We start from the raw sequence: 18,107 nt of genomic DNA, 5'->3' as shown, positions 1-18,107 counted from the left end.
ATCTTGGAGTACTGTTCTGGAGACCATGCATGTGTGACAAAATATGTGCAAAGACAGTTTTATATTTTGTTGTCAAACCAGCTGTACCTGTAATGGGACTTGTGGTCTCAAGAACTGAATACTACAGTCGACAAAGCATTTCTTACATGTTAGGGAATAGATCAGTCCTTTTTGAGCTGTACTGAGGATGGAAGCACTTGCCCTCTTACAATTTAGATAAATGACACAGCATGAAACTGGGTACCAGAAAGGTCATGTTACTGAAACCGTTGCTATGAGAAGTACGCCTGCCAGTACTTGCAGCCAGGCGTCTTGTGGCTAGCAACTCATTTTCTCAAGACTGGTTTTATTGGGTCCACTGCTACTTTTGTGCCAGTAGCATTACAGCATCTGCTTACTTGGTTGAAATTATTTTCCTTATGACTTATCACAGCTGTTAACTTCGGCTTTCTCAGTTCCTGAGTTTTGGAAAATGCTTAAGCAAGTCATTCAAGAAGGACAGTTGTCGGCATAGTTAATCCATACAGGGATTATGATAGCTAGACTAATGCCCCGACCAGAGAAGAAGATACAACCTTGCTTTAATCATCTTAAGCATAAGGTCATTCTTTCAAATGCAAACAATTATGTTTTTAATAAGCATAGGACAAGAATTCACAAAATCATTTTGTTTCTCTGCCTATACCAGTCCAATATTTGCAAGTATGTCAAACATCTCATTTTCAAAGATGGGATGCACCCATGGTAGAGTCATCTATGGGAATCCGGGATCTTGAAGACTTAATCTCATTTAAAATCTCCATATCTTTGCAGTGGAGATTTAATATAATTAAAAACATAAAACAAGTTAATTTATTCCTGGAATTCGTCATGAAAAAATAATAACAGACACCGGATATATCTTTTTAGTCTAGTAACATTGTTTGTGACCTGGATGATGCCTACGGTGAAATTACAGAACAGAAAGCAACATCTCGTCTGTTTTGGCCCTTGGACAAGTGTGCAAACTCTCATTTAGGTCAACAGGAAGGAGCCATACACATATCTGGTCCATAGAGGAGTTTTTTTGTGGCAGAAAATTAGAAATACAAAGCCATAAAGGAAGAAAAGATGGTTCTTGTTTAAACTCCCGTAATTCCTTTGTTATAGAGCAAGACTTTCTACACTTATTTTCAGACTACAGTGCCTTTCATTATGGAGCTGCAGAAACTGTAATCAGTGGCCCTGTTTTTGGAGATGTTTGAGGATCGTTTCATCTGGAAAAGCATCTTTTCGCTGCAATAGAGAGCACAAAGAATGGAGCCGTGTAATTAAACACATAATTACTACCCAGCAGCAAGACGACCAGGCAGACTTTCATTTGAATGTCTTTTTGGGGAAAGTATTCTATTTTTACAGCCTGTGAATCACTTGAAATGCAGAGGCTAGAAGAGGCAGCATGTTGTTTTATGGTAGCTGGTAAGAACCAATTCAAAGTAACATTTCACAGTAATCATCCAGTTACAGGAAGTAAAAAATGGGTGATCTCCTATCGATGTATCTTGCTATGCATATAGGATTGTTGCAGATGTGTTTACAAGACTTACCCAGGCTTGGGTACTTCACTTTGATGCAAAGTAATATAATCTAAACATAACCTGGCCTCAAAGTAGGGTGGAGGGGAGCTTAAGACAGAGCCTAAAACGGGTTCAACTTCCACCTCTGACACAGTTTCCCTTATGAAGTTCATCACCAACAACTTTTCTTGGCTTTTCTTTTTAACACCTAAGGGCACAGCTGGGCAGAGATGGCCCTTGGCATGGTGGCTGGGCAGACACGGCCCGTTCCCTGCAGCTGCCAGACTTGAAGGTGAGCCGCAGCTTGCCAGCGACACCCTGACGGTGCGCCCGGAGGAGGAAGCTGAATTAGCAGCACATATATTATCTCGGCCACAAGCCTTGGGCAGGCCACTGTCTTTCCTTTGAGGAGCCATTGTGTTCCTGGACAGGCTTTGGGGAGAGCAGAGGGGAAAGGGTGCTGGTGTGTCAGGGAGGCAGCTGGGTTCGGGAGGTCAGTTTCTGTTATTCCTGCCTTGCTGTGCTGGAGCAGGGCTGCATTGCCAGGCAGGTTTATTGACAGGGGATAATAATAGTTCCTGTCCTCCAAAGTCTTTCCAGAGTGCTGATGGCTTTATCTGAGAGGCCAGTTGTGGGTCACCCCCTTCTCACTGCTTTCTCTGTGGTCCCCTGTCTTCTAGCTCAAACAGGCCTTGACTAAATGAGTTTCTGACCGAAGAATGCAAAAATAAATAAGCATGTAAAAACTTGGTTGCATCAGTCAGGAGACCAGCTGCATCCCAGCCGTGTGCTGAGGTGTGTCTCTGGTTTGGTGCGGTGAACGCATGGCTGTATTTTGCCATCGTGTGGCTTAGCAGGCTGGGCTGCCAGCAGTGCCTTTGACAGATGTATGTCCAGTCAGACAAAGCAGAGGTTTGTGTCTTCAAAGGCTGCTGCAGGGGGGCCAGCAGCACTGGGTTCCCCCAGCCACCTTGTTTGAGTCTGTCTGCTTGGGCCCAGATGCTGCAGGTTTGGGCTTCCTTCCTTCACCCCAGGAATTTCTCCTCCAGCATTACTCAGGGATGACTTGGCTTCTTCCTCTCCAGGATCCTACTTTGGTATTCTCCTCTCATCAGCCAGTGCTGAAGTTTCCTTAACATTTCACCCTACTTTACTCCTGCCGAGCATGTCCTCTTGTACCACCAGTTTGTTCTGGGAGGCTGGGGTTTTTTTCCCCCGGCGCTTGTCCTTCTCAGTCCCAAGCCATGAAGTGCCTTCCACAATACTTTCTCTTTTCAGGTATCACAAGGTGTCCTTCGTCCATTCTTCTGTGCCTTCCATGATTTCTTTTTTTTTTTCCTTTTCGTTACTGTTCATGTCGTCTTCTGTTTGCCGCTGTGGTATCTTGTGGGGTCCTTCCACCAAAACCTACTGCAGTAACTGGGCAATGGTTCAGCTCCAGGAGTGCAGCTTTACCCTCAAATGCAAGGAAACTCCTCCACAATTTCCTAAAACAAAGAGGTGAAACCCAGTTTGAAGCTAGCTGTGTCTGTAACAGTCTTTGCTGCTGAAAGAGTTTGCTTTACAACTCTTGCACTATGAAATAGTTCAGCATGTTATACTTCTGGGTCATTATGTCCATTTGGGAGGCTGGGTGATTAGGAAGATGGTCTGAGCAGAGCGTAATGGGAACCATCTGAAGGGGAAGAGGATCTGGAGCTGCTTGTGGGGGTGTAGGAAGTAGGATCCGGCTGCCAGGGTGGGCTTGTGGTGCCTGGGGCCATGGGGCTGCGCGCTGCTGGCGGCTGGAAGGTGAGGAGGCCCTGGGGAGTTGCGGAGGAGGAAGCTGAGGAGGAAGTGGGAGGTCAGCCAGGACTTTTCTTGGAGAGGGGAGAAAACACAGGAGAAGCAAGCTGCCGTGGAGGGGACATGAGGCTGCTAGAGCCCTTCGATGCGCAGAACATGTTGGAAAAGGTTATGATAGCTGCAGAGGAGTTTAAGATACTTGATTGTAGGCAGCAGCATGCTGTAAAAAAAGCATTATTTTGTTTGAGAAAGAGCCAGGCTGGTGAGCAAGGAAGAAATCACCTTGTGAGCTCACGTTGCTGCCTGTAGGCGATGGAAGCTGTTGCTCAGCCAGGGAGCCCGGGCAGTAGGAGACCAGAGTGGTTTTGCCCTCGAAGGCAAGGAAGCTTCTTGTTTGTCTTTCTAAAATGCAGAGCATGCGTTTTTCAAAAAGTGTATTTCCTCTTGGATTTAGCTCAGAGTTTTTATTTTCTGATGCCAGAATTCTGAATTCCTGGGGTGGGAAGAAAGAAAAAAGGGGGGCAAGGGATTTAGCATGGAAATTCTGAGAGTCTGCACTGCTTTCGCTGTCTGCGGTATAGTGCTTCCTGTAACCTATATGGCCAAATGCCAGCACGACATCTAATACACACTTGGCTGATGAAAGTTCAAGCGAAGGGGACTGCCCTGTTGGAGTATGCCAGAGAAGGAAAATTGAGTTCAAGTGCTAAATTGCTATTGAGCCTGAGGGGGAGAGAGTATTACTAACTTCAAAGACATGAAGTTTTGAGTATTTTGTTAGATTTGGTGGTCAGCTCATCTCCTCTGCTATCAAGGTGGGCACACGGGAACCAGTAAACACCCAGCAGATTGTAAACAGAATAGAAATACAAAAAATTCAGGTTTTCAGTGATCAAGTTTGTCAGCTGATTTTCTCAGCAAGCATAAATCTCTTCCATCAAGCGATGCTCAGTGTGAGCCTCTTGTGATACCCACTGAGAAACGTTTTACTGTGGCACACATGCACAGTGAGGTCCCTTACCTCTGCCAGTGTGGCTGCGATGCCAAGAACTTCTTTAAACCCCAAACATGGCAATGCGCGGTCAGAGGGTGCTGGCTGCCCCTCAAGAGGCATGGGGGAGTGGGGCTCCCTTTCCAGCAGATTTTTGTTTCCAGGCCTCAGAGCCAAGACCGATGCTGCTGTTTGTGTATAGGATGCAAGCACTAAGATAATATTTAAGCTCGACAAATACTATGTTTTCACCCAAACACAAGAAAAAAGATGAAAGTGGTTCTTTCAAGATGAGGGCTTACTTATGCTTAGCTCCTGTCTTCAGTGTGCCTGTGTGGTGGTGAAGGAAATCAGTGGTTTTGAGCCTTGCTTCCTTCCCCAATGAGGATGACCTGCATTCTGCTGCTGTATGACCCATGAATCCACCCAAAATTCTCCCCTTCCTGCATGCCCCTTCTTCTGTTCCCTCTCGCTGAGCCTTGGTTCCTCTTCAGCTCCTCCTTCCAGCACCCCGAGGTCTTGTTTGTGCTGCAGGATCAGTATTGAGGAAATGTAATGCCATGAAAAAGATGGCCTGCAGCCCTTTTACCTCTTTTCATAAGCCGAGGCAGGTTGTTGTTTCCGCCTCTCTTATAGAGCTGTGGTCAGGAGGTGGTTTTCATGCCCTTTCTGCAGATTCAGTGTAAGCGATGGATGGTTTGAGGGCATGGTGCTCACTGGTCAAATGGCAGTGGTAGAGGTTGTGGTGAGGGGTGAGAAATATACTGGGTCTTCTCCTCTGCTTCTTTTATGGATGGACTAATTAACACAGCCTAACATTCCCTGACTCAGGAACCTCCCAAATTTACTATCCGCATTTGAGTTTCTCATTTAGCCGCTTGAAGCCTTTAATTGGGCTGTCCTTGATTACAAACACTCAATGCTTTATTGGCTTTTAAGGTAAAATGGGAGAGGTGACCAGCCCTCATGGCTGTGCCTGAGCAGTGGCCCTGTGAGTGGAGATATCTTTGGTTACCTCCGCATTGCTGAAAACTTGTAAACATTTGGCTTTTCCCCTATAAGCTGCTTTATCTTGACTTAATTGCACGGTTAGCATCCGCCACACGGGAGCCCCCATAGTGTGGTGACATGACTTCACATGGCCGACAGCCGGCAAAGAGGCAGTGGTGTCATTCTAGGGCTTGGGACTGATCTTACTCTGAGTCTCCACATTTCCTTCCCACCAAACCAATAGGGGCTCTTGCCACATATATAAAAATTATTAAAAGCTAACAAGGAATTATGCCCTTCCCTCCCATAAAAACAGAGGTCTGCAGGCTTGCACTTTGTTACAGAGAAGTCCAAGCAGTTAGATCACGCCAATATAAAAAAAAAACAACACAGAAAACCCATATGATGTCATTCTGCCAAAGCAACCCATCTCAACCTGATAAACTGACTTAGTTTCGGCTTTTTCTGTGGGTAGCAAAATACACTTAATAGTTGAATCTCACACCAGTAGCCCCCTTCACTGTATCCCCGTCCCTGTTTCCACGCCCCAACATGAGTAATGCTGTCAGAAGGTTATGTAGGTTTGCATGGGTTTGGTTATGAGCGAGCATCTTTGATTTGTGTAATAAATGGGAAAAAAACGCATGAGCAAATGTATAGTTAATTTATGGCTGAAAATACTAGGGATCTTACCTTCTTCCTCAGGTTGGGGAAGGCAGTAGTTAGGAAACTGCTTTTTCTTCTGGTAACTGCTTACCATTATATGACCCTGACACAATTTTAAAAGGAAAGAGTATCTCTGCAGGTTTCAAGCCATCACCTGGTTATAGTTTTAAACAGTTCATTCTCCTGCCTCAGCTTAGGGTATCCCAGGTACGCTGAAATCTGTATACAGCTGCAGTCCTTTGCAGTGACTGCAGGCAGTATGGAGGAATGGACCTTGCCTCGGTGCATTGCCAACTGGCAACCCTCAACAGCCATGCTTCCAACCCACCCCAAATCCCCTCTGCCTGTGTGAACCTGCATCAAGTGTGGTGTCCAGGTAGGCTTTTTTAAGTGTTTATCTTGTTAACGTTATGAATTTTTGTTTGTCGTGTGGCATTTCCAAGTGGGCCAGAGGCCATCTCCAAGGCACTACAGCTTGCAGTCTCCTCTTTCTTTTTGGGCAGAGACCTTCTTGCCTCTACTCAGCTCTCTGCATTCGGTGGCTCTGGTGCTTATCCAAGGAGAGGGATGGCAGCTGTAGAGGCAAGTCCGGGGCCCTGTGCTGTGGGTTCCCTTAGCTGGTGCTCCCTTCAGCAGCCTGGCACCACCCTCATCCTTTTCCCATAGCCAGCGTGGAGGGCTGAGGCCACCACATCGACTGGCCTGAGACCTCCTCGTTAGCTCTTCTCTGAATAAAACATGATTACTGAAACTTTTCACAGGGCTGAAGGTGTCTGTTATGCAGCTGCTGAGTAGGAGGCCGTCGCTTCAGTTGCCTGTCGGTGGATGAGATGGTCCAAAGCATGCAAGTGGTGGCCTGGTAGTATTCCTGATGGGTAGGGCTTTGTCAGGGAAAGTTTGCGTGTATGAAAGCTTCCTTGGCTTAAGCTAGCATAGCACATTTGTACAAATATTTTACACATGAAATTGTTCAGGTAGCATATTGCAACATTTGGAGATATGAGCAATAAAGGCAGAGTTATTTTGCCTGGCTGGTGCAATGCCCTTGGGCTGAGTTTTAATCTCCCATGGTTGTGCAGAAGATGAGACCGATTGGGATCACTGCCACTGAGGACGCAACCCCCTGCGCTGCCTGCGTGCTGTTGTTCAAGGCTAACCCCTCCCTGCCTTCACACTTTTTCTCTTCCTCTCATAAAATGTTGTTGCTTAGTTGTGCTGCACCATGGGAGCCTGTTGCAGTGCCACCTCATTGACCACAGCTGCTTAATTTCCTGTTTCTTCAGCAGCATTTAAAAGCTTTTTTGCTGTTTTGCTAGGAAATGAGAAGATAGTTTCAGGCTTTGCAATGGAAATTGGCTTTGTTAGTATACGCTGTTGTTTAATATGGCACAACAGCAGCTGCACAGGAGACTCTGAAAACTAAATAGCATGCCTTCACTTAGCTAAACAAGCATCTGCCTAACCCCTGTCTCAAGGGTTGCTTCCAAGGATGGAATGAAAAGGCTTTTATTCAGATCTGACCCCAGCACATGATGTGACCTACAAATGCCCGTAGCGATAGACCGGTCTGTTGGTTTTCCGTTATGTTAGCCTGGCAGTGCTGCCGCTGTGTATAAAAACCAGGAGGAGCAATTGCTTGCTGCAGTTCCCTTGCTGCAGGCCCTGAAAAGGTGAAAAGTTCTCGGTGCACAAACACAAGAAGGATTCTTCTATAGAAAAAATATTACTGAGCTATCTGCAGAACCATCTTTGCACAGCGGTGCAGTCTGCTGTATTTATATTGATATATCACAGTATGCTGTATTTATATTGCTATTTCACAGTATGCTGTAATGTTTTGCTTTGGTGTTTTAGGAGAATGAAGTTGCCTTTACATCATTTGAATGTAGAAGGGCTGATGTTTAATAGCATGTGTTGTAATCAGGAAATATATCTGAGTCTAATAATCCCAATAAAATTTAAATCTCGTCTGAATTCTGTATTTCTTAAGGCTTCTCTTTGAAAGCAGGTAATTAGGGATTGATAGTAAAATGTTATATTGGCAAATTGCCTTCAGTGGAAGATGGGAAAATGTTCTCTGCTGACAGACTTATACCAAGGAGTTTTAGGTGAGGTCTCCAGATAAAAAAGTAATTTGAATAGTTTTCTGTTGTCATTCCTAGGCATCTGGCAGCATTGTGCAGCATTCTTTCAGGTCTGTTTTAAGGAATTGTAGGAGGAAAAGTAACAGAGAGCTGGCAAAAACTAACAAAAAGGAAAATGCAATTATGAAAAATTATCATACTGATTTAAAGAGGTGGGATAGAGCCAATTAAGAAGTGGGAACAGGAGTATGTGTACAGCAGAAGCTGCACTCCCAGCAGTGCAGCTGCGCTCAGAGAGGGGGTTAAATCTATAAGGGAGCGAGCCTGAGCTCTGTGAGCCTGTAGAGGAACACAGTGGAAGACAGCTTGTAACATTTTCAAAATGAATTTGTTCCTCTCAACAGGAGGGATAAACAGCAATAATCCCACAGGTAGACTGGCTGTGAATCAAAACTCTCATTTACTGTACATCAGCATGAAGAACTGAAAAGGATTCATTGCACAAAACTTTTATTTAGACAGGGCACTCGATTTTTGTTCTCTTCTCTTTCCCTTGAAGGTGGGCTTCTCTTCATTGACACTGGGACAAGTGCAAAAATTGATTTATTATGAAAAAGAAATCTATCATTAATATTTACTGTCCTCCTGCCAGATACATCTCAAGGCAAAATGTCGACAGGAGCTAATTGTTGCTGTATCCAATTATGCTGACATAAACTTATACGACGCAAAACTGAGCTTCGTACCTCTATGACTAACAAAAGCTTAAATCCTAATTTACAGCATTAAATGTCTTAGAAAGCTGCACAATGCGGAATTAAACACAGAAGTAACACTTGAATGAGTCAAACCTGAGAATTATCACAAATCTGTAGATTGTACTAGGAGCTGGTCCTGTGTCCCTGTGCACTGCGGGTACAAATGAATGCCAGGGACAAGGCGCTTGGCTCCCTTTTCCAGCCCCTCACAAGCTCCAGGCCACGGTCTCTGCCTTGTTCCTTTCACTGGCAAGCAGCTTTGCTCCTGGCTCCGCGTAGCCCATCCAGCACCCTCCTCTGCCTTCCCACCAGGGACTCTCCAGCAACAAAACCACGTGCCCTCATGCTGCGCTGTGCTGTCCACAGGCGACCGAAAACCCATTTCTCTTCCTCTGACATTTTTCTTAAGACTATCTTGTTGCAGAGGCTGTAAAAGAAAACGTTGGTAACTGGCAGGTTTTGGATTGGATGAAGCTCTGGCCGGTGCGCTGCTCAGGGATATCATCTCACTTGTGCCTTGCGCTCCATGTCTGTGTCTCTTGTCTGGAAAGCAGATTGTCAGCTATTGGAGGTAGAAACTGTGAGCAGAGCTGCCAGTCACTGTCGTAATGCAAATAAATAACCAAAATCAGAGACCTGCAGGCAGGAGAGCCCCAGAGACTGAGCAGCAGTTACAGAAAGGCAAGGATACAGGCAGTTAAGCTTAAACTTCCGTCAAAGAAGCAAAGAGCTGTAAGGGACTTGGCCAGGCTCTGCCCTGTGGACGCTGGTGCGAGAAATCAGCACTAAGAATTTACCATGTTTTTTCCCCTGGTGGATCGTGTCACTGCAGACTGCTCTGTGTTTTTTGCTCAACTGCAGCTGCTTGCACATGTGTTAGATGTAGATCAAGGCCACGCTGTTAGCTGTAGAAACAGCCCTCTGGCTTTTTCATGTTGCATAAAAGTTGTTGTGCAGCGCTCCTTAGGTCAAAGGTGGAAGAGCACAGAGATTGCCAAGCTATTAGTTTTGCATTTAGCTGTTTTGCCTGTTTAAAAACAGACCATGATTTTCCAAGCAGCACCACAACCTCTTCTGCCCTTACTACCCCTGCTATATCTTACCTTATTCTTCCCACATGGGCATTTTTCCTTCCCTCTGCATCTGTGTTGCCAGGAGCAGGTTCTTTTTTGGGGGGTCTCTGGAAGCTGCTGCTCTCTTTACAAGCAATTGGAGAGTTAACTCCTTTGGGTTGCCGCCTTCTGCTTTAGCCCATAGTTTGCTCTGTTGGTGGGTGATAAAGCGTCTCCTGTCTATTTTGTTTAAGCTGAAGCAGTCACCAAGATGACCTGTGCAGCCTCTGACCATCTCTTTTGTAGTTACTGGGAAGCAGGAGGCAAAGCTCCTCTCAGTCTTTTCATGTGAGCACCCCTTTTTGGGCAGGTAGGGACAGTCAGGAAGGGGATTGCTGGACCCTGCACGGCTCAGCCATTGCTCTGGGTATTGGAGCTTTGAGCTGAATATATGATTGGAAGTCTGTGCCTCTCCACTTGCTGTTAGTCAGTGTGAAATCCAAGCAGTGCCATTTCTGTTGTGTGTTGAATTGGCTTAATTGAATCATCTTCATTTTCTTTTCCTAGCAAGTGGAAACCAGGTATTAATAAAATGAGAAATTATGATAAATATTAGTGATAGTGAGAAGACGTTCATGTCCTGAGAAGCTTTCTGTCTGCACTTAGATGGAGCAGTAGAAGTAGTAGAAGACAGGTTTGGTAGGGAAAACATTGCTTTTTTTTTCTTATGCCAGGCAGATATGGGATTCACAAGGTTAATTATCTGAAGGAAAAAAACAGGTGAGACTTTGCCCTTATTCAAGTCCATAGATAAGACTTTTCTCCAAATTTTGTTTTCATCTGTGAGAAAACAGCTGTATTTTTTCAAATTCTGGGCTGTAGTCAATATTTCTCCAGGAATTTTCTGTACTCTTTAAAAAAAAAAAAAAAAAAAAAAAAGTTTTAAATCAGTGAAGTCCTGATGACTATGCTTGACAGCAGTGCTGCAGCCTTTTGTGGGCCTGCGTTTTGAGGAATGGCTTTTCAGCTTGGGGCGTACATACCATGAGCTTTCAGTTGTTCTGTTGCTCTAGTTTTTGTAAAAAGAGATGGATGTAACTTCTCAGTCCTGCTTGTGACAGAGCTGTAAGCCAGGCTTGCTGTTGAACACAGACTCTGGAGGTTTGTGAGTGATGGAGTGGTAAACTTTAAAAACTTCCTTGTTGGCAGCAGCTACATTGGCATTTCAAATCCGGTTTCTTAATTTGGTGATGGCGATTTTTAACCACCAAAGGGCTTGTGATCATTAGAGAAAATGGCACCTGGCCCATACCAATGCACAGTCAGAAAAAAACCATATTGTAGTCATGCCGGTAATGCAGAACAGGAAACTAGTGATGAACAGAGGAGAAGGAACTGCTGGTGTTTAGTCTGAAACAGCTGCGGGGCTCAGCAGGATGAAAGCACAGCTTATCCAGGTCTGTCCAAGATAAAGCAATACTTTATACTTAATGTAGTTTGGCCAATCAGCCAGGAAACACTGCATAAAGTTTGTCATTGGTTCTTAAAAGCAAGCGGTGATAAAATCCCTTCACAGAGAACAGATACCACTCACTAATGGATTTTGCCGCCCCAAAGAATAATGACATTTAGTTCATTCATGCCCATGGCGTTGTGTCATTGTTAGAAAAATGCTGGAGGAAGGACTTTCTTTTGTGAAATGTTTGGCATTCATAGACATTAATTTTAGACAGTTGGATGACGGGTTTTGCATTTTGTCTGTATTAACTGCTCACTAGCTAGGAGCCAGCTTTTCTTTCTCAGTGAGGAAGTTTTCTTGCATCTGGCCGAATTTCTTTAAACAATTAAGGAAACCTAATGTACTGCAGAATAGGCTAGTCTCACTGAATCGAAGATGCGAACAAGTCTTTGCTGCTGTTCTTGGTAATCTCAGTAGAGGGGAGAAAACAGGACTGTTTTCTATTCTATGACTTGGTAGAAATTTTAGGATTAGATGAAATCTAATGTGTGAACCAGTACCACGCATAGAAAGAACAGCTTCCAGCCCACTTTTAGGTGACAGCACCTTTACCAGCTATTTTCGTCAAGGTGCCAGGCTGAATAAAGGGCTTTACAGTGCAGGACAAATAAATTGGTAATATTTATGGGATGTGGAAGGCTGCACTCATTTTCTGGATAAACTGGTTGTGTTTAAGCAAAAACTAATTTTCATAATTCCTCGTGTTCTTCTGAATAAAGTTTTGAACAAAACAGAAAGCAAATTTTGATACCTATGAGCTGTCCTGTAGCCACCAGCATATTAGGCGTTTTGATTAAATCTGTCATCTTTGTGCAAAGGCACATCATGTGTGCAGGGACTCTAATGTGACTTTCAGTTTCCTTAATGAAGCCTGTCACTGCTTAGATAAGACTGGTCCTCATAGGAGAGAAAACTATCAATATGAGAAATGATCAGATGGGCAAAACATCTCTGAGGCACAGCAGTGTGTTCAGGGAGTTTAGCAAGACGGGGAGTTGGGGCTTTTGGTCCTGCAACCCTAGAAATGTGCTTTCCTTCTGCAGCCATCAGTTGCTGGTTTAGAGTGTCCCAGCATTACCTGTGCAATGGCTGTGGGTACTGAGATTTGTTTGCGGCTGACTCTAAAATCCCTTCATTAGGAAAGCAGCTTACTGAACTGGCTGTTATTTTTCTGCTATGTCCTAATGTGGCCAGATAAGCACACACAGTGTGATTATTTTTTTTTTCCCCCCAGGCAAGAAAATCAATGTAGAAAAAATCCAGAAGAAAAAAGGCAAAAATGTTTATGATGAATGACTAAAGAAAGCTGAATGAGGGCTAGCTAAACACAGACGGAAAAGTGGATGCAAACATTCCTTAGTATTTGAAAACTACAAGTATAAACAGTAGGTAGAGATGCTCAAATGTTTTGCAGGCTCTATATACCAAGCAATAATCTGTGAAAACAAAGGATGTAGAAGGAATATGGGTGATTAAAATTAGGAACTAGGCCATTATCAGATGAAATAAACCTTTCACAAGAAAAAACACAGGATAGATCCATGTCTAGATAAAACACTGCCCGGTATATACTAGGGAACAATCAGTAAAGGAAGGGTGGATGAGGAAGAGTTACCTTCTCCTAATCCTGGTACTTTGGAGCAGTGACCATGATAACCCATTACTACAGGTGTTGCATTTGGTGTTACACTGACAATTTGTTAAACATGTGTCTTTTTGTTTTTATTTCTAGGCCTCTTCCTTATCTTAGGCTTGATACTTTACCCTGCAGGTTGGGGATGCCAGAAAGCAATAAGCTATTGTGGACACTACGCATCTGCTTACAAACTAGGAGACTGCTCCTTGGGCTGGGCTTTCTACACCGCTATCGGTGGCACCGTGCTGACGTTCATCTGTGCAGTCTTCTCGGCTCAAGCTGAAATAGCCACATCCAGTGACAAAGTGCAAGAAGAAATAGAAGAAGGGAAAAACCTTATCTGCCTCCTTTAACTCCAGTGGGGAAGAACACCAGCACCTGGATCTTAATCTGCTTTCCATTGACTGGACAAGCAGATCTGCTTACCTGTTTCTACCATTTGTGTGATTGGGCCCTGTGCATTCCAGCCACGAACTACTGAAAGGGTCTTTCTTCCTTACAGGGCAATGAGGATCAGAGAAAAGATCCCAAAAAAGCAGAATGTAAATACTTGGGGATATTTTTAGTTTCATTCTGTGATCAGGACACAGTGGAATATATTAATCTAACTGGAGAGGTGAGGAGTCATGTGCGTATAGCAGGAGTGTTGTTGTTATAAGTGACAAATTCTGATTGATTGGGTTGCCTTACCTGCCTTGGTCACTTTGAAGAATTTGGATTTAAAATAATAAAAGCCAACACCTATTTTTTTTCTTATACAAAAAGGAAGCCTATTTTGGTTAGGCTTTTTTTCCAAGGGCTCCCCTCACCTGTGAATATTTCACCACCACCTGGTTTGGTACCATCCTTTTTGTTGAGGTGCTTTTTGATACTGAACTTCCTTAAAATACAGTGCCTTCTCAGACAGTAAGTGTATGGTGGAGAAAGCAAAGTTGACGTGATGCAGTTTACACCAATCTTTAAGCATTTAAAAAGCTGAGTCCCTGCCAGGTGTCTTTGTCTTGAAACTTACAGTGCAAGGCGTGTTCCACCTGTTATTTAGCAGGTAAATTATTTTGTTTCCATTGACTAGGACAGTGAAGCTGTTCTTACACTGGCTTTCACCTGATTCTGATAAAATTTCTTGAAGTAGCCATTATTAGAAATATTTGTACAGCCTTTATTGAAACTCCTGAAATCCCAAGCAGATGACAACTCCCCACAGCACAGCTGGGCATTATCTTGTGAATGCCAACAGCAGGCCTGGGCTGCAGCCTCTCCTGCAAATGTAGATCCCATGTTGGGCTTCAACAGTATTATTCTTTCTCTTGCCAGTGAAACCTCATTCTTAGTCTACAGATCTGTCTGTCTCATGACCCAGAGCCACATGAGTCCTTAAGAAATTTACATTTTTCAGGAAGTCTTGCCAAATTCTACATGGCTGGGAAGATCTTTTCTGTTTTTATTAAACCACATGTAGTATGGACTCTTTTCCAACTAAATAAGCAGAAATAAAACAGACCTTGCCACAAATGACATTCCTTTTTCAAAGGCAGTAGGTTCTATTACTTGTGGTGTTGCATCACTTACTAGAACTATTATACTTCTGAAAAAAAATTTAAAGGTATTTTAAAAACCAAAGGAATGAAGCAACTGTGCCATAGGAGCATTGGGGATAATTCATCTGAGAAGTACTAAATGAATTTTAGACTCCTCTTACTTATTGGTAGTTTAACACCATCCAATGACAGTGTTGCTCTCCAGCACTTCACTGTATAATATAGAATGGAGATTCTTGTTTATGCCTTGTCAGTCCCTTAAGGTGTGCCATTAGTTACTCATAGATATTAAAAAATTGTTGTTACTGTACAGGTAGATATCTAATTTCAATACACCACTCAAGTCAGTCGTACTACAAGAGCAGTTCAGCAATGATGACTGTGAGCCGTGCACCTGCTCCTGCAACCCATGGCCACTGTATTCTAGTCTAAAACGGGTCATTCACTTTTCTTTTAAAAAAAACCCAAAAATTATTGTCTGGAACCATTTCTGCCAACTGCCTGCACAAAGCAAGATTTTTAACAAATCAAAATTATGAGCACAAAGTGGTGTCTGAGGACAAAAATCACAGCCAGCCCATGCTGTGCACACCCTTTTTTTTTTTTTTTTTTTTTTTTTTTTTTTTGCTTTTTTCTCCCCTTGTACACAGCACCGTACCATCTGAAGGGCATGCAGTGGGCTTGTCCCTCAGGTCCAGCACAGCTGCCAGGTGACTCCCACTATCCTGTGGACATTCCTCCTGAGCTCCCCCTGTGCTGGGGTCTGCACCAGAGGCTGGGCTACCAGAGCAGCTCTGCCTGGGTGGGGTCTGCAAGTGGAAAAGGCGAGGGAGAACAAGAGTAGCATATAAATCAGCTAAAAATTAATTATGAAATAGTTTTGTAGTCTTAGCTTTTCTTAGGTGGGTAGCAATCCAGTGTCCAGGTCAGCACTGCCAACAAATCTTGACACTATATTAGGGGGACAAATGCTGCTTTGGCTTGAGCCCTTGATTAGTCAGAAAAAGGTCAGTTCTTCAAAAAAAAAAATGGAGGGCATATACTGCTTTGGCTTAGAAGTAAACAATGACCATCCTTCATTCACATTACTAGCTGACCTGTGCTATGATCTACAGAATGCTTAAAAATTTTTAATAGTGCAGTTTTTAAGTACAAAGGAGGTATTTTCAGTGGCATGTTTTGCTTTCGTTTGCATTTCTAACCAAGAAGAACCAGGTTTTCTGCTTGTTGCTGGCCTACTATCAACTTGCTCTGCAACAACATAATCAACTAACTTGCAAAACTATCGATGTTCATCACATAGCACAGATAGCAGACAGGCTGGGAAGAAATACAGAACAAAAAAATAAACAGAATTTATTTTCTCAGGGTTCTGTTTTTCTAGCAAGTGATAAGGTGGTATAGATATTGCAGATTTTTTTTTTCTGGATGAGGTTTTTTAGGTGTAGGGTACACTCATTACATTTCACAGCTGTTTAAAGTTGTTCCTGAAGTTCACCTCAGCAGAAGCTTTCAAAAATACTTTGAAAAAAAAAAATCAGCTTAAAGCTAATTTAATTAATTTCATGAGATGGCTGTGGAATGTAACTGCTTCTTAATGCATATGCACTGCATAGGATCTAGAGGAACTTGCTGTGGATTCTTTAAAACCTGTGTACCAATTATTTCAGTTTAACTTTGTGGTATGGAAGAATTCTTCAAGCATCTGTGGTTTGATCGACTTTGTAAACTTATAATCTGTAAAGTGCCATAGACTTTTTTTTTGTAATTGTAGCATATTTAAAAAAAAAAAATATATATATATACACAAACTCGTGTGAGATGTGCAATACCAGGAATGGGGTTTGGTTTTTTAATTTTTTTTTTTTTTCTCTTAGCTTTTGCTTTTAAACCAGATATTTGAAAAGGGACTTCCCAGGGAAGAAGTGGCTGAAGTTCTGGTGATGTGGAGAAACTAAAGCATAGAGTAATGCAATAGAATCACTGATTTTGAAGATTAATACAAGAATAGTAACAGCAGCTTAAGGATTTAACAAAAATTTCTTCTAGTTTGATTTGAAATACTCAGATCTATGTAATACAGACAATTCAAATGTGATGCAGTGTCCATCTCTGGCAATATACAATCTAAAAGCTAAAAAGGCCTAGCAAGGTTTCTGAATGTGCTTTATTTATAATGTGGCACTGCAAAAAAACTTTGCTACTGAGCTATTTCTGGGTTGTCTAGATCACCTTTGTATCTGTCTTACTCAATAAAGTTCCCTGGATTTTGAGATATTTTTTCAGCCAAATCATTTCCATTTTGCATTGTTATCCCACATCAGAGTATCTCACATCCCAGGGGTAAACACAGACGGTCTCAAGCCTTCCTGGGAAGCAGTGGGCACTGGTGCCCACCTCTGGGACAGGACAGAGCCCAACAGAAGCAGAGTGCGGCAGCAACATATACGCCACAGCTGCTTCATATAGGGAAAGCGGCTGTGGCAATCCTGCTAGAGTAGCTTTTGAGCCATGGTTTATTTGTGGTACTCTTTTTCTGTTCTTGAATCACCACTATGTACATTTTTTAGCATGAACTATGTACCTAATGTGTTATTTTTAATCTAAATTTCAATTAAAATGTGAGTTTTCAAACTTTAAAAGGAGTCTGACTACCTTAATTCAAACATTTTGGACAAGTTGAGCCACAGCAAGGTCGCTTTAATTGTAGCTCTAATAGCATGTAAGATCCCAGCCCGCTGATGTTGTGTTTCAGATTTCCATCTCACTTCAACAATTACTACCACTTACTGATCAAAAAGTATGTGATCCGAAAGTGTAGCTATCTGTTATACAATACAGTTGCATTAAAGAGACTTTCCAATTGAATATGTCTGACAAATGTTTCTCATTTTGCAAGTAAAGCACAGCAGTTCCTTTCTCATGAAAAGGGGTAGCAAAGGTTATAGAACAAATACTGCTTAATCACATAGACATTTTAAACGGTGCATGCCACAGTGTGTATTACCTTTCACCTGTGACTTGACAAACACTAGAGGTTACATATTGTTCTCTAAGCAAATCTATGGCTGAACTAGCAGTAAGGCATTTAGTAGTTTAAAGGGAAGACAGGATGGCACTTCTGTCTCATAGTTTCTATGGTCCATTTCTATTAAATTTACATATAATTAATTGTGTTTAGTTTAGTTACTCATCTAACTGTTTCTAAACATCCAAGAAGTAGCTTTTGGTTAAAACTTGCAACATTTAGAGATCTACAATCCAGAAGACGTTAGGGGACAGGTGCCACTAAATGCACCACCACATTAGTCTTCTTCATGAATTTCAAACCAGGTATAGATACAGCAGTTATTCTACAAATACAAAACACTACCAAAAGGAATTACAAAGTACTGATTTGTATAGCTAAAAATATTAACTCCCTTTTTCAGTAAGGTAAATAGTTGGCAATAGGGAACAGAGAGTTTAATTCTCTAATTGTGTAAATTACTACAGATTCCTATGTTCTAGTAACTTTTTCCCCAAGCTCCAG

General features: G+C 42.7%; 1 protein-coding gene and 1 pseudogene across 6 annotated transcripts in view; both read left to right on the top strand.

Annotated features, from left to right (window-relative positions):
* The window catches only part of LHFPL2 (LHFPL tetraspan subfamily member 2), a 127,338-nt gene extending 113,720 nt beyond the window's left edge, over positions 1–13,618 (top strand). For all 6 annotated transcript variants that reach the window (XM_065656474.1, XM_065656476.1, XM_065656477.1 and 3 more), the window contains one exon: positions 13,134–13,618. In XM_065656474.1, the coding sequence (XP_065512546.1) occupies positions 13,134–13,390 (257 nt within the window). In that variant the 3' untranslated portion in view covers positions 13,391–13,618. The remainder of the gene's footprint in view (positions 1–13,133) is intronic.
* On the top strand, positions 13,442–17,305 carry LOC136002059 (uncharacterized; annotated as a pseudogene).
* Positions 17,306–18,107: the final 802 nt, after the last annotated feature.

The sequence above is a fragment of the Caloenas nicobarica genome, chromosome Z (assembly GCF_036013445.1).
Source record: "Caloenas nicobarica isolate bCalNic1 chromosome Z, bCalNic1.hap1, whole genome shotgun sequence".
NCBI classification, from domain to species: Eukaryota; Metazoa; Chordata; class Aves; order Columbiformes; family Columbidae; genus Caloenas; species Caloenas nicobarica.
The sequence above is the reverse complement of the archived record's forward strand: the minus strand, read 5'-3'. Positions and strand labels throughout refer to the sequence as shown.